This window comes from Vidua chalybeata, chromosome Z (genome assembly GCF_026979565.1).
Source record: "Vidua chalybeata isolate OUT-0048 chromosome Z, bVidCha1 merged haplotype, whole genome shotgun sequence".
Lineage (NCBI taxonomy): Eukaryota > Metazoa > Chordata > Aves > Passeriformes > Viduidae > Vidua > Vidua chalybeata.
Genome location: NC_071570.1, coordinates 46,072,085 through 46,088,615, shown reverse-complemented (window position 1 = coordinate 46,088,615; position 16,531 = coordinate 46,072,085). Strand labels below are relative to the sequence as shown.

Here is a 16,531-nt window from a genome sequence, read left to right as displayed (position 1 = left end):
TCTATACCTACATTCAACTTCAGGTGTCTGTCACTCAGAACTGTAAAGACTTCATCCAATACTTTATCATCAATCTGTCACTAACCAAATTAATGACAATGATGTCACTGCACTGGTAATGAACTACTCAAATCCATTTCCAGGTCATTCAGAAACACCATATGAAACAGATTCCAGCAAGATTCCACATGTGACATTTCTGTATTTTTAACACACATTGACTTTATCCTGTGACTCTTACACATGTCAATTATTTTGTAATTCCAAGATAGAAAAATGCTTCTTTACTCCTCTTCTAGATATGCATCCAAAGCCACTGAGTGATTTCTCCTCAGTGTACACTGTATGCTCAGAATGTGTTGCTTTTGCATTACAAATACAAACTTCTAGTTCCAGTAATTCCATGTATACATATACTGACTCTTCGGTGTTGACTTCCCTCCTAAGTGTTCAGTTTTGTTATTCATTCTTACTGCCTGAAGGGGTTAAAAATAATACTTTTTGTAGCTTCTACTTCCTCTGACAGACTTGATAACAATTTGACAGCTAATGCAGTGTTCTCTTTTCTCTTGCAATGAATACTTAATTCTCCTTTCCTTCATTTACTGGAAACAAATAAATAAATACTTGGTATCTAAGAATATTATAGTAAATATTCATAAAAATACCTTCTATAAAGGTATACCGCAGTATAGTTCCAAATTATCACTATTTTATAAGAATTTTATTTGGCCACCTCATGATTTACATTGAATCACTGTGTCATACCTTAAATCTCCATCTAGTAACAACTACAAACTTGAGCGTATGGTCCTTGCCAAGAATCTCTTCATTGCATAATATGTCCAGCTGACAAAATAAAGGTGACAGTTAATTCATTGGGACCCAGTGCACCAAACATATTTCACATAATACTACACATTTGACAAGACTTTTTTCTCTTAAGATACTGGAGCTGGTAATCCTGAAGTTGCCCTGCAGACAAAAATCATACCAGGAAAGAAAAGGTAACATTTGTTCTCAACATAAAGAACTGAAAGACCATGTCAATGCCTGCCTAAGAAATACAGTATGATATTGATTTAATGTTTATCTTCCAAGCAGTACTAAGGTCCTTTCCTGAAAGCTTTACATGCCTTTAAAAAGGTTGAATACATGAACAAGGGGACAAAAATATCAAAGAGAGCTGTTATTTAGCATACTATGATTTTTTTTTAGCTAACACCAGTCAGGTAGCATTGTTACAAGGACAGACTTTTATTAAAAAACACTGTCTGCCATATACTTATATGCTATATTTACAGGGTTTTACAGATACTCAACAAGTATTTTTTGTTTTCTATCTCTGCTTTAAAAATCTTGATATTAGAAACAGGGAAGATCTCAACATAAAAGCAGGAGGATCATGACTACTAATCAGCTGAACTACAATATCTGAACTTGAACTAAAAACAGGGAATATGTATGAAAACAGGAAGTTCCACCAAGGTGGCTTATGTTACAATGCTTTACTCCATAGCCCAGAAAGGTCAGAATGTGCATGCAGTCTACTTACATGGCAGTAACTCAAACCCAGAATAGTCTGTATCAAGCAACCAAGTAATTACAAGCTCAAATTTTCCTTCTACGTTACTTGGTACTGGTACAACAATTACACAACCATTTATGTACTTTTTAAGAAGGCAGAAAGGGGTAACAAAGAAATAAACAGTACTCCAGGAAAGTTCAGTAGAAAGAAGTAGATTTTTAAGTCACATCTTGGCACACTGCATTGGAAGGCTTACATATACCAAAGAATATATTAAAATATATTACCAAAAGAATATATTTAAAAAAAAACCTTTTGAACAATCCTTGTAGCTATGTGGCTGCTGGGCTAAAGCCAGGAATCAACCACCTCTGAGCTAGCTGAGGACAAGACGGGATACATGGTTTTGTTTCAAGAAGACTGGCAGAGTTTGGGGATATACTTGAACCATAAGATAAAGAGAGTGTTAGTTTGAAGCGTACAGAAGCTATGAAGGAAAAGTGACAGAGATGCAAATTGGCTGTTGACAAGTTCGAGCAGCAAGGTGTTGACACACTGGTCTAGAAAGCAGATGATCTGATTTGGATGAAATGTCTTAATAAAATTCAGTGAATGGGTGTCATAATATGGAATTGAGAGATGTCACACTGAGAGTCAACTGAGATGTCCAGAAACTGTTACCAAGATCCAGCCAAGTGATAAACAGGGGCTATATTCAAAGTTTGCCACTTTTAATTTTTGAATCTGGTCTAGGAGAAGTTCAAAATATTGCCTTTCCTTCTGTACCTTTCAACTTAAATTATTCCCATGATACCCTGCAAAGACTGGTTGTGGTAGGCAGCAACTTCAGATTGAGTTTCACTAAGAGCACAGAAAAGAACAATGTATTTGTGCTGCTTTCTCTTCAACTAGGCTTCAGTGTTGAAGTGTTGGTTTCTGTCTGGCCCCTGTAGAGTGCAAACACTGGGGATAAACTCAACTACAATCTACCAAACAAATCATCTTGCCAGAGTCCATTTCAACACATGTGGAAGCACACAACCAAACCTTTTTGCTCAACTATCTATAAATGCACATGAAAAGATGCACTGCAAACTAAGTGGAAAGTCCTGTACAGACCCAAGAAAGGACAAGAAAATCAGTATATAACATATGATTCAAGAAGCAGTGTATACTTCTGTTTTCTGAAAATAAAATCAGAATAAAAGACATCCTTTTGCAAAGGAACAAACTCACCCCTTTTAAGTTCTCATATCTGTAAGCTTATTTTTTAAAATTAAAATATTACCTCATTAAAGGAAGAAAGGTTGAGTTTTTTGGCAATAAACTTCTTTAGATGCAAGACTGTTGCTTGTGCAGAGCAACGAATCCATTTTCGTTTCAATCCACGCAGTTTGCTGCTATTGCACTCCAAGCAGATGCTTACCTTCAGGAACAGGCAAAAAATCAAGAGTTGGCTGCAACAATTTTCTGCAGTCCCCCTTATATACTCCACATGTAGTTTTTATTAATCCAATATAGTGAACTACAGTACTAGTGTTCTTTAAACTGAAACGCCTATTAAGAAAATCACATTTTCTAAGATTTCATAAGCTGAGGGGTAAGTAATAAGAAAAAAATGTTCAAGTAGTATTTTTTGATGTTGGAACAAGGCTGCTTCAGTCCAAATTCATAGGTTGTCAATAGCTTAAGAGGACCATATGTTAAAAGCTAGAGCAAGAAAACAGTAAGAAAACCATTGTCAATTCTTAATGATTGCTTCTAACTTAATTTCTTACAGTTAATGCAACTGCTAATCTAGTTTAATTTTAGTATGTTTAAAAAGAACGAATACAAATGATATGACAAATATTTCCAATTCTCACTTCTTTTCCCATCCAGCTATTCATTACTGTCTAAACTCTTTGTGATGGTATGCTTGTCTTGCACTAGGAGGATCTACTAACAAGTACAATCCCTTTGAAAATTCTCTTACATGACAACTGAGAAGAAAATTAACCCAAGCTAAAGTTACTCTGGACACACATAATCAGAAAACATAAAAGGCATGGCTTGTTTATACCAAAGGAGTTTTCACCTTCAAACAAGCTTTGTGTTTAGAACTTAACAGTGGGCTTCCCTGCTTTTATGATATTTTTATGATACAGGAGCTAATACTGACTTAGTATTAAAGGCTGAAAACAAAATATACAGTAAGTTAGTAAGAGTGCTGTTAAGGAAACCTGTCTGACCATCCAGGAGCCACTCTGGCAGTCACATTCACACCACCTAAGCTGAGACTGAAGCCCCTTAACAGCTACATCCCTCACACTCACATTCAGACTAGGATTCCTTACCAGCTCAACCCCAGGATTCCCACAGCAGATTCCCAGACATCCAGGTCCTTCAAATAGCTAATCATGGTGCAGTACATAAATAACAACAGCTCCAGCTGGTGCCCCTGAGAAGGGGCCCTGAACAAAGGAACCCCTGGGCTTTCATACCCTCACAGCACCAAAGTCTGGGGGTCTCAGCTCCTGCTGTGTCTCAGTGTCCAGTCCCCAGGCTGGTGCCACATGTCCCTGTGCCCTTTCCTGTGCCAAGGGTCAGTAGTTCATGGCCTCTTGCCTCTGGCTCCCATCCAGGGCTCAGTCTGCAGCTCCCACTGCAACTGCATCCTGAGCTAACTGCACTGAATGTGTTAACAGTGCCAGAGGTTTAATTCCTAATTATCAATACACATTCAGTGTATTTCCTAATTATCAATACATTAACGTATCATGGTAACACTGGGGTACACTCCTGTAGAAGGTGGAAGATTACATGAATTTGTTTGACAGCAAACTTTGAAGACTCATAAACAGTCAGAACTATAGACATTTGCATAAAAAATTGAACATATTCTCTATTCCTGCCAAAAGCCAAAGGTAAAACCTCAAGCTTACAAAAAAGCATTGCCCGAACTGCAACATGTTTGTATCAGAGAACAGAAAAAGTAGCTTGAAAGAAGCTTATTTTCTTCTCTGTTAGATTATCAAAGTTACCTTTCCAAAACACAACAGCTAAAACACAAGATAAAACTAGAGCATGCCCTATGAGCCCACCTGTTCATCACTTCGATGGTAGTCATTATCTTCTTCCTGTTTTTCCTCCGAAGTTTCTTTATTTATATTTTCATCTGCTTTAGTTTCACCTTAGATAAAAAAGCCCAGATATATGGGATACATATATATTATCTTCATATATAAACCCCAGATATACTCAGCAGCAGCTTACAGTGCTAATACAATTAAAACAGCACATTTCAGGACCGCAGTATAGAAAAAGCTTTGCTATTCCCAAATTGTGCTTATCAGCTCAAGCAACACTTGGAGGCAACAGCCCATGACATGAAAGAGAACACCTATGGAGTTCAGCTGCTAGCAGCCCAAAGGCTGGGTCATTTCACAGTTCCCATGTGGGCACTACTATGGAGACCAACTTTTGCCACAAGCAACATGCTATTAACAGCTAAAACCAAAAATTCTGTGCACAAATAACGGACAAGGCAACAATCCTATGCTGACTCTATTCCTCACTGTTAGGAAACAATTATGACTGTAATATACCCACTGGGCACATACTCACAACAGATCTGTTTATCAGTTTACTCTATGTCACCCACCAAAGACAGAATAAATAAAGGACTATTTACCATTTCGATGAGAATCTAGATGCTGTTTTGTAGAACATGTCTCCCCTTTGATGTCCCCTGGAACTTCCATGCCCAGTTTGTGATAAAACTCCCTTTGCTTTTTCATTTCCGCTGTTTAAAATTGCAAATATTAATCCCTATAATAAAGTTCTAATGCAATATTTATGAAGTTATTCCAAATCCCTTCCCACTTAAGGATTGCAAACAAGTGGTGGTGGTGTCATTATTTACTGTCTTCTATCCCTCCTATCGCATCAAGTTATGTCTAATCTTATTTTTCAGAATTACAAAAGCATAAAGTTATCTGTATAATTACTACTATATTATTATTACTATATGTAATAAGGTAGTAAGAGTGCTGTTAAGAAAACCTGTCTGACCATCCAGGAGCCACTCTGGCAGTCACATTCATACCACCTAAGCTGAGACTGAAGCCCCTTCACAGCTACACCCCTCACACTCACATTCAGACTAGGATTCCTTACCAGCTCAACACCAGGTTTCCCACAGCAGATTCTCAGACATCCAGGTCTTATTTTTCAGAATTACAAAAGCATAAAGTTATCTGTATAGTTACTACTATATTATTACTGCTAGAATGAGATGGAATTTAAAATACTAATTTTAAATTAGCAGCTAATTTTGAATATTCCCCATTTTGAATAAGACCATATTTCAGTCAAAACACTGCTTTTGAATTTTTATTCATGGTTCTGATTTTCAATATCCCAAAAATAATTTTTAAGTACCTGTTTAATCACACTGATATTTGAAAATGCTCTGGTTAAAAAGCAGCTTCAATAGATTAAAATACTCCATTTAAATGAAAGCTTTAACATACATTGAGACAAAAAGCACTGAGCAATATTTATGAAGTATTTCTTTAGTTTAACAGATCTAGTGTCAAAGAGGATTATGAAAACAGTAATTGAAAGTTCTCTAATAAGAAAGAACTCTCAAAATAGCAGAAACCAAAAGCATTTTAAAATTGCATTTTACCTCTGAGAATTCTAGAAAGCTTGCACAACAGGTATACAGTTTAACAAAAACAAATTAGAGTTATGATATGGCAGCATTCAAAAGCTGAATGACTATTCTGCTTTACATAATTCTGCTTTTGGAAGAAACATCCCATATTGCCTCCCACCACCCCCACACTGAGTTGCTGCTAGTACAGGTATGAAATTAAATTAATTGCTAAAAATTACACAAGTGAAAGAGTCTGATTTTCCACTATATTTTTTCTCAGTTGCCCCCCCACTCCTTTTTTCATCACTTGAAACTTTCTTTATTTTTAGTATCAAAGAAGTGTGTGCAAACTGACCTTTAAAAAGGTCACACCACAACTTACCTTCTTGGAGGCCTGGCACAAGTTTGTAAACAATATCTTGCATTGTTCTGTCATGACTAGCAAGGAAAAAAACAACAAAAAACCAAAAACAAAATCAAAAGCTTAAGTTCACGATCTTGATTGAAAACATTTCTCTTCAAAAAGTTCCAGTACTAACCATATGCAAAAATCTCTAAATTCACCTAAGAAGAATTTTACTTCTCAATCAGTATTTCTATCAAACCAGAAAGAACACCAACACAAAGAAATTATGAAAAAGTACAAGCTAAGACAGAAAACAAATAGAAGTTTGAGAAAGACTAGGCTGTAGAAGAATTCACCCCACTGAGTATGTCCTTCTGCACCAAGACAAGTATGTCAGCAATAATCTAAAATTCTTTTTTCACTTAGAGATGAACTAATTTTTATTACAAAAGAATCAATAATAGCTTGTTTCTCACCCCTATAGACTAATTTCTCACATTTCTACATTAGTTATCGTTACTAGGATTCTTCTAAAATGCATGAGACCAGTTCACAGAAGAAGACCACAACAACTAAATTTTACTTTTTTTTAAAAAAAGGACAAAGTAACTGTGAGAAACATAGCTAAGTAGCCTGTAGAGGTAGTGTGGCTCAAATGAAAAAAAGGTAATAATCCCACTGCAAGTAGAACTGTAGGGCCAGTTAAGATTCTAAACTTTAATCCCCAGCTCACCTAGAAAAATTCTGTTCTAGTCTAAAATAAGTTATGATCTCAAAAAAATTAAATATTACATTAAATTACAATTAAGAAATAGTATAAAAAGCACTTCAAGGTCTGCCTTGGCTGCTGCAATGTCATTACCTCCAAAGTGTCTGCAGTATCAAGTCCTGATTCAGACTTGAACAGAAAAGGCTTACAAGACTAGTCTCAGGCTTCTCATCGCCTGACATGAGCACTTCACAGCAGTGGAGATCAGTAACCAAGTACAGAAATGGTGACAAATCAAGACATTTACAAAGAGTAATTACAATATTCTAAGTAGCACTACAACAAGATTAAGAATATCACGTATCCTAAATTAATGTCATTTTCACCAGTAGCAATCCCATTTGTACTGGCTGGGATTATGAAGTGTCACATATGGACTGCATACACATTGCCAAAATTATTTGAACAAAAATATGTAAGTAAGACATCACCATTAAATGAGACATGACAATTTGGGGGTGATGATCTTTAAGGTCCCAAAGAATTTAAGATTCTATCATGCTATTTAACAGTATTTAGAAATGTAAACAAAGAGACACATTTGGTTTACCTATTTTTCAAACAGAGATGAATAGGAGTTTAAATCTCCATTTTCAAACACCTTGTGAAACTCCAGACTGTCAATTATTTTTTAAAAAAGATAAATAAATATATTCAAAAGTAGGCTGGACAAAGTCTGTTTCAGTTTCAGTGGGGCAATATTTTACAACTAGGTTAAGCAGCTTACTTAAGCTAAAGTGTATTCAACAATAAAAAACAAATAACAAATTGCCTTCTAGCTGTTGTCAATATCATGTTGTTTCCTGGCCCCTTTTTGCACAAAAAACAGGTTTTTGAACCAGGGCAAACATATTGTCTTACATGTCATTTATTCATTCTTGCCTATTTGCATGTACCTGTCCCTTTAATTATACACTCATACAGGAGTATGAGTGTATTATATAAATGTGGATACAGCATACTTAGTTTCAGGCTTCTGAATAAGGATGAGCTTGAGCAATATAAGTGTATATAGAACATTGACAGTTTTCTGTAGAACAGCAATCAGACTCATTTGATAAAACCATTGTTTCAGATATTGTTATGGAAGTGAGAAAGGCACATTGAAAAATGCTATGAACAAACAAAAGTTCTTTATAATGGAAGACAAAACACTACTTGATAGGCAACAGCTAATGCAGGCACACCATTACAATGTATTTCCATCAGCAGGAGTAAAATGGAAAGAAAGCATTCAAATAAAAAGAAAGAGAATGTATTTTCTGACAAGAAAAGGGGGAAAAAAAACCCAAAAAAATACTTAGTGAACATGCAATTTGACTATGCAAATGCAGATGGAAAATAAGGAGGTGACTGGCAACAGCCAGCATGGCTTTCACTATGAGGAAACCGTGTCTGACAAATTTGGTGGTCTTCTATGATGAGGTTACAGAGACCGTGGATGAGGACAGGGTGAGTCATGGCATCTACCTGGACTTGTGCAAAGCATTTGAAGCTGTCCTGCACAACAGCTTTGTCCCTAACTGGAGACATGGATTTGACTAATGCAGTGCTTGTTGGAGAAGGAATGGGCTGGATGGCTGCACTCAAAAGAGTTGTGATCAACAGTTCAATGTCCAAGAGGAGATTAGTCACAAGTGCTGTCTCTCGGGGCCAGTACTGGGACCAACACTGTTTAACATCTTTGTCAGCGACAGTGGGATTGAGGGCACCCTCAGCAAATTTGCCAGTGACACCAAGCTGTGTGGGGCAGTGGACATGCTGGAAGGAAGGAATGCTGAGGAGGTGGGTCCATGTGAAGCTCAAAGTTCCACAAGGTCCTGCACCTGGATTGGGGTAATCCCAAGCACAAATATAGGCTGGGCAGAGAAGTGATTGAGAGCAGCTCTGAGGGGAAGGACTCGGGGGTATTAGCAAATGGAAAAATCAACATGACCTGGCAATGTGCACTTGTAGTCCAGAAAGCCAACTGCAACCTGGGCTGCATCAAAAGAAACTCAGCAGCAGATGGAAGCAGGTGATTCTATCCTTCTACTCTGCCTGCAAAAGCCCCCATCTAGACCACTGCTTTCAGCTCTGGGGCCCTCAAATAAGAAGGACGTGGACCTGTTGGAGTGAGTCCAGAGGAGAGCCATGAAATTGATGAGAGGGATGGACCTCCTCGTCTGTGAAGACAAGCTGATAGAGTTGGAGCTGTAGAGCTTGGAGAAGGAAGATTGCAGGGAACCCTCAGAGCAGCCTTCCAGTAGATGCAGGGAAACCAAAAGAAGGCTGGAAATAGACTTTTTACACAGCCATGTAGTCATAGGATAAGTGGGAATGGTTTTAAATTAAAAGATGACAGATATAGGTTAGATAATAGGTTGAAATTCTTCAGTGAGAGTGGCAAGGCTGGAAGAGGTTGCCCAGAGAAGTTGTGCATACCCCACACCCAGAAAGGGGAGGGGGGATGAGGTTCAGTCCAGGCTTCATGGAACTTCGAGAAACCTGGTCTAGGTAAAAGGTATCCCTGCCCACAGCAGTGTTTTTGGAACTAGATGATCTCAAAGGTCCCTTCCAACCCAAACCATTTTATGATGATTCTATGACATTTTATCTGCTCCTACAACCTAAGTAGACCTTTGAAAGATTAACTGAACAATAAAGCTGAAAATTATTTCTCTTATTACTGTCAGACACTGAAAAGCACTGTTCAACTGAGACTGATTTTTGATAATTTTGTAAAACTGTAATTCCTACAAATGTTTCATATATATAATTTTTACAACCCAAGCATACAAAATGAAGAATGACTATATCCCATTAAAAATCACACAGAAATTAAACATTTGAGTATACAGTTCACTTTTTTGTAGGTCTGGGACAAGCTGCCATTCTAAGGCCATGCAAACTCATAGCTGAAGTTTCATCCTGTATCTCCTGCTCAATCTCCTTCATACTTCTTTTTCAATGTTTAACATGCATCAGCATGTTAATAATAAGAAGCAAGAATGAAAATTTTGAGAGAAGCTGTACTGTATCAAAAGGGATGAACCAGTCTAGAGTGAAGCTACTTTACTTGCATTTCTGCTTTTATACTTACCCAATATACTGTAATGGGTGGCTCTGATGTATAACAATCCTACAGGTTGGACAGGTGTTATTTTCCTCCAAATATTTCACTAGGCAGCTTCTACAGACTAGTAAAAAAGACATTCACAATTAAAAAGAAATAAAAGTAGCATAAGAGAAGTCTGGTTTTATACAGTCACAGAATGCACATTACTGACATTCACATGAAGTTCATTTTTCTATATATGTGTATGATGTCTAATCTTGCAGAATACAGTTTCCAGTACCTTTCATAAATTTTCCTGATACAGGAAAAGGATCCACTAGAATTAAAGCATCCACACCTATCAAAAACGTTAACACAGTATCCAAAACAAAATATCACTTCAAAATTTACTAGAACAATTTCTAGCGGGTCAACATTCAGTTTGCATGGATGACATTACAGGAACTATTTGCCATTAAGATACTAAACAAAACATATTTGCTTTGACCACGGCCACATACAGAACAAGTGTGTGTGATGGCAACACACAAAAAGAATAACAGAGATAGTCCTGACAGTCAGGTGAAATCCCTGGTGACTAGAAAAAGGGAAACATTGCTTCCACTTTTAGGAAGTGGTATAAAGGGAGAGACCTGGAAATCACCAACCTGTCTGTCTTAACTCTGTGCCTGGGAAGATCATGGAGTAGATCTTCCTAGAAGCTCTGCTAAGGCATGTGGAGGACAGGGAGGTGACTCCAGACAGCCAGCACAGCTTCACCAAGGACTCTGAGCAACTTGATGCCCATTGCAGTGGTGATGCATTAGGTAACTTTTATACGTCCCTTCCAACCCAAAGCATTCTGTGATATCTAAAACATCATCCCATATTAGTACATCTTCCAACTTGGACTAGGTAAACACTAAGCCCTCCTAAAATGAACTGGTCACAAGTTAGCTAATGTTCTGGCAGGTTTCAGTCTGAGCACAGCATCCAAATAAATGCTACTAGATGCCTTATGAATTGTGCTGCAGCCATCTAGGTTCTTTTTTCTGGGGTCAGGTTGGGATTATAAACTCTCCTGAAACTAGAAGTCTTTTGAGTAATGGACAGGCAACACTGAAATCATTCTGTGGTCTGAAACAATATTATTTCTAGAATTTTCCATTACTTTGGTTTTCCAGGTTTTTGATCTCTGTTTACCCAGATATACAGGCATTGATTGTGGACATGAACTGAGCTGTACATTTTCAGATCTCTTAAACACATCAGAAAGGTTTAATCACAACAGGAAGAGGCAAGGCTAATGCTCACTTTTTTATTTTAACAGTTTCACTTCTCTTGACTTTTTTTATTTCTGTGTCTAGTTCAAGTCGCCCATTTATCATTCTGATGTATTCAGAAGATGATATGTTTCATGTGAGGTTTTCCCTTTCATAACACAGAAGGACAGCTTTCACATGTAAACACTAACGAAACTGACATTATAAACACAAAGTTTAACAAGACCTGCATATATCATCTAGCCTGGAAGTTTAATCAAGGAACAGATACAAACTAAAATAAGACTTAAGACTTTTTTTTTTAGTTACTACTAGTGAAGTTTTTAGCAAATGGCTTACTGGCCTACCTGTTACCAGCAAACTAAAACCACAGCAGAGAAATAAGTAGGAAAGAAAGCGAAAACACTTTGTTTTCTCCTAAACACAGTTTTACAAAAATTTGCCCTGTTCCTCCAGAGGACGGGCCTTGGTCCTCCAAATTACTTTCACTAAAGGACTCAAGAACTTCATCTAATACTGAAGAGTCTTTGAATGGCTGAAGATCAGTAAATTAGAGAAAAATCGAACAGACAGTCTGAGTAGAAGAGAATGAAAATTTCAAGGTGGTATAATTTAGAAGAGAATTCACTATCTCAACAGACAGTAATTCCATGATGGATTTTGCTACGATGTTTTTCCAGGAACGTACATTATTAGCATTATCTTACACAATACAAACAATGCCAACATGTATGAAGTTTTGTTAAAAAGACAAGACTCTGTGCTTCTTCTCACAAAACTAATTCTACAGGGCACAGATAAAAATATAAACTGTCAAAATAAAATATAAACTACATAAAATATAAACTGTCAAAATAAGGGAGAAAAAAGCCAAAGAAAACCCCAGAAAAAGCAGCAGGAAAAGGTAGTAAGGTGCATTTCCTGACTTGCAGCAAGTGCTGTAGAGCTGTGGATCTACGTATTCCCCTCCACAAGCAAATATAAGAGATGGTGCGGATGATATCGGCTGAGGGGTATTTGTGAGGTTTTGTTTTATCTTTAAAGAACAATTAAAAATGACCTCTCTATAGCTCTCTGTCAGCTATGTTAACTTTTTATGATACTCATTTTGGATACACTCTTCTAACTAGCAGCAGTAAAGAAATTTGGGCAAAACTAAGTCTAGCTCTGAAAACAATACTACAGAAACTGAGACAGGAAGCAAGAAGGCTCTGGAAAGACCTTAAAGCAGTCTTCCAAAAGCTGAAGGGCACGACAAGACAGATGGAGATTAATTTTGTACAGGGGCATGTACTGACAGGAAAAGAGGGGGAATGGCTTCAAACTGAAGGAAGATAGGTTCAAATTAGATATTAGAAAGAAATTATTTACTGTGAGGGTAACTGGCAAAGAAGCTGTGATCACTGGAAGCATTCAAGGCCGGGCTATATGGGACTTAGAGCAACACGATCCAGTAGTTGCTGACCCTGCCCATGGCCAGGGGATTGAACATAGATTCTAGGACCATTCTGTGATTCTTGGAATCATGGAACAAACCCTTCTACTATCCTAGATTCTATGAGGATATTTAGAATGACATGAAGTATGACAAGTGCAACAAATTTATCAAGGCTGATAAACAGAGCTTCTAAATGGAATATAATAAAAACCATAATCACTGACAAATCATGAGCATTGCCCTTTCCCTTTGACAGATATAAAAGGTGCTAACGCTTTTTGTTTTATGATAAAGACACAGTCACCAAATTATTGCTGTCAAGAAAATTTAGGACTAAGTCATTAAGCTAATTAAACAACCTACTAGCTTTATCAGAATAAACATAAATATTGTGGCAGAACAATTTTAAAACATGGGATGGATTGCAAGGTTTTAAGTCATACTTTGCTTACATGAAAATAGAAATTCACGGAGTAACTTATCAACGAACAACTACTTTATCACAGTGGTTTGGAATACAAGTTTATTTCTAGGATACAATACAACATACTTATTCTTTATTGATAAACTACTCTGTTTTCTGCAGAGGAATGGGAGAGAAAGAAACATCTGAAAGGCTCCAGGTGGAGAACATATGCTACTGTCACAGAAGACAGAACTAGGTATTCCACATTCCTTTAGCATGAAGACAGACTGCATTCTTGAATATTTACATTACCACTAATTGTATTTGACTTCAAGTTTATGCAGCACAGCTTTAATGTTCCCTCCATTTGCTTTGTTAAAAAAGCAAATCATCTGTTAAAGAAAAGCCGTCTAGTAAAGTACATTCTTTTTGGCTGATGCACAATAGCTATTTTAAATTTCAACTGAAAACCATTACAACATGTTGCATATCAAGTTAAAAAAAAAAAACAAAACAAACAGAAACCAAGTCAGCAACTTTAACTTAATTATATTTCTACTTACAAGTATGCAAGCATTCTGTTACAGTAGTAGCATCAATCAGGTACCCATTGCACAGACGACAAGTTATATGGGCATTAATGTCCCAAAGCTTAATCTTCCTTGTTAGCATCTTTGGTGTCTGTGGAAGAGATGTATCATAAAGTAACATAGCTGTAGTCATTTTGGAATAAATGATTAACTTGTGCTAACCCAGCTTCAGACTTTTGTACAATGTACACAGATGTGAGGGCACAGTGGTGGCACTAACTTTTATGTCACTTCACAGAAACTAAACAATGTAAACCCCACACTATTTTGCAAGCCAGTACTGCAAGAGCATAGAAAATTGCCTTTCCGGTATTCTACTAGTAAGTTCCTTTACCAACAAACAGACTCAGATTTAAGTTGAAACCCTATAATCCTGGTAACATGAGTCATCATATTCAGTCTACTAATGACGGACAACTCACAAAATATGGAGAAAGAAAATCTTCTAAGTAATTTCAGATTCAAAAGTGTTTTGACAATTGAAAAGTCAAAGCAACTGTTCAGTTTAACCACACTTTTAAGTGTTTGCCTTGTGGCACTATGTTAAAGCATAATTTTGAATCTGTCTCTCAATAATGGGGCTGGAAAGTAAACCTTCTGAAATCGCTTCTATTTAAACACACGTTAATTGAAGACTACATTACAGATTAAAATAATTTCTTTGGCAGAGGAGCAGTTGGTTGTGCTAAAACTTGAACTAGACATTTTTCATTTCTTTTAAGCTTGGGATGGCATAAGCATCTTTAAAAGGAAAAAAAAAAATTAGAAATCAAAAATGAAAAAGCTCTTTTTTTAGCAGTAACACCAATTGCTTAGAGAGAAAACACCACACAAAGCCCATGCCTTAACAAATAAACTGCTACGTTTTAAACACAGCTGTTATTATTTTTTTCAAAATATTTTGAAAATTGTACTGTTACAAGAACTTGACCAGCATTCTAGTTAATTAACAGAGCAGGCTATACTTGCTTACAACCTACTATATTTAGTTCTTGCCCTGCAGAAGTCACCAAATTACACTGTTTTCCTTTAAAGTGATTTTACTGTCCCTGGCTCACAAATACTAGTTTTCATCTAGCTCATCTGGAAAACATTTCAGAATTTGAATGGTGACACGTGTTCCGCAAGTTTCACACTGAAATATTGCAACAAGGTTGTCTGACCTTTAATTTTGTTATCTTTTTTTTCCCTATGTTCATTGAAGTGGTACTAAGAAAAAAGAACTATCAAACAGCAAACTTCCACACCAATCTGAACTACTCCAGTGCAGAGAGGTACCATATGTTCCACTGTAAACTGTAGAGAAACATATCCAACACCCATCCATTTAAATCTACATTGTCCTACACAAAAAAGACTAGAAAGACTTCCAGTTCTCATGGTTAAGAAGTAAACAATGGGAGAAAAAAAATCAGTATTATTTTATAGTATTTGAGAATTAGTTACAAATCTAGTAACCTCCCATTAAAGAATAAAAAAGCAGCTTGGTTTTGCAGCACACAAAATAGGTGAGAAACATATACTCAGAACCTGAATTACTTTCCTAATTGCAGAATTATTTTTAACCCTCTGAAAACCAGATGCACATTAAATCCTTGCAAGTTAGTGCATAAGGTCATCAGTTAAAGGCTACTACATGAGGTATGTATGTTTCTGTGGTGCTGAGGAAGAGTTATTCAATGTCACTCTTCAAGAAGAGATCAAGGGATGGCATCAAGCCACCAGTTAATTTGAAAGTGGGCACACTAAAAAACACAATTCATGACAGACAAAGGAGAAATTAGCCTAAACAGGTCCTGAAAAAGGCAGTATCAATACAACTAGTTGCTTGTCTAGGCAGGAATTCAGAAGAAAGTGTTCCAGAAAACCACAGGCAGAAATCCAAGCACTTTTAAGGCAGAAGAGCCAAAGACTTAATAGTGAAATCTGAACCAAATAATTTGTTTATTTTCTAGGAAAAAAAAATTACAATTTTTCCCCCTTACAGTAGAGATAAATGCTGCCACTAGAAGAGCCATCAACAAAGAAAAAAAAATTCAAATGGGGTATAATATTATGAGAACAGTGACTGAACCATACAACAAAGGCAAAAATAATACAAAATAGCAATAAAGCCCATCGTGCCAGGGGAAACAAAACAGGATATCAAGAATAATACACACTTTTCCAACTTAAGAAGAAAAAAAATCATACACATTTTGGCACTGGAAAATGAGTATCTTCTAGACTATCAAGAGCAAGCCTATCAAATCAACCTTATTAAAATTTCATACACCTTTGAAGGAGGACAGAAAGTTGCTCTCATTAGATGTTTAAAGGATTGAAAATAAGATCTACTGGAAGAAGCAACAGAAAGGTAACAGGTCTTTCCAGGGCAGTAGACACCTCAAAAGCTGATAAAACCTACAGGAGGAGATTTCTCCAGAAGGCCTGTCCCCATGCTGCTTTCTTGCAGCTACTAAAACATGAGAAGGATCTCTTCTCTCTTGTGC

At 36.7% G+C, this 16,531-nt stretch overlaps 1 protein-coding gene across 9 annotated transcripts in view; it reads right to left on the bottom strand.

Annotated features, from left to right (window-relative positions):
• The window catches only part of PCGF3 (polycomb group ring finger 3), a 74,774-nt gene that overhangs the window by 24,667 nt on the left and 33,576 nt on the right, over positions 1-16,531 (bottom strand). For 6 of the 9 annotated variants that reach the window (XM_053931551.1, XM_053931555.1, XM_053931554.1 and 3 more), the window contains 7 exons: positions 14,013-14,130; positions 10,368-10,464; positions 6,553-6,608; positions 5,202-5,312; positions 4,612-4,700; positions 2,817-2,954; positions 769-849 (listed from right to left, as the gene is read on the bottom strand). In XM_053931551.1, the coding sequence (XP_053787526.1) occupies positions 769-849; positions 2,817-2,954; positions 4,612-4,700; positions 5,202-5,312; positions 6,553-6,608; positions 10,368-10,464; positions 14,013-14,121 (681 nt within the window). In that variant the 5' untranslated portion in view covers positions 14,122-14,130. Of the gene's footprint in view, positions 1-517; positions 606-768; positions 850-2,816; positions 2,955-4,611; positions 4,701-5,201; positions 5,313-6,552; positions 6,609-10,367; positions 10,465-14,012; positions 14,131-16,531 lie in introns of those variants that run through there. The other 3 variants (XM_053931560.1, XM_053931559.1, XM_053931558.1) reach the window with 2 other exon arrangements.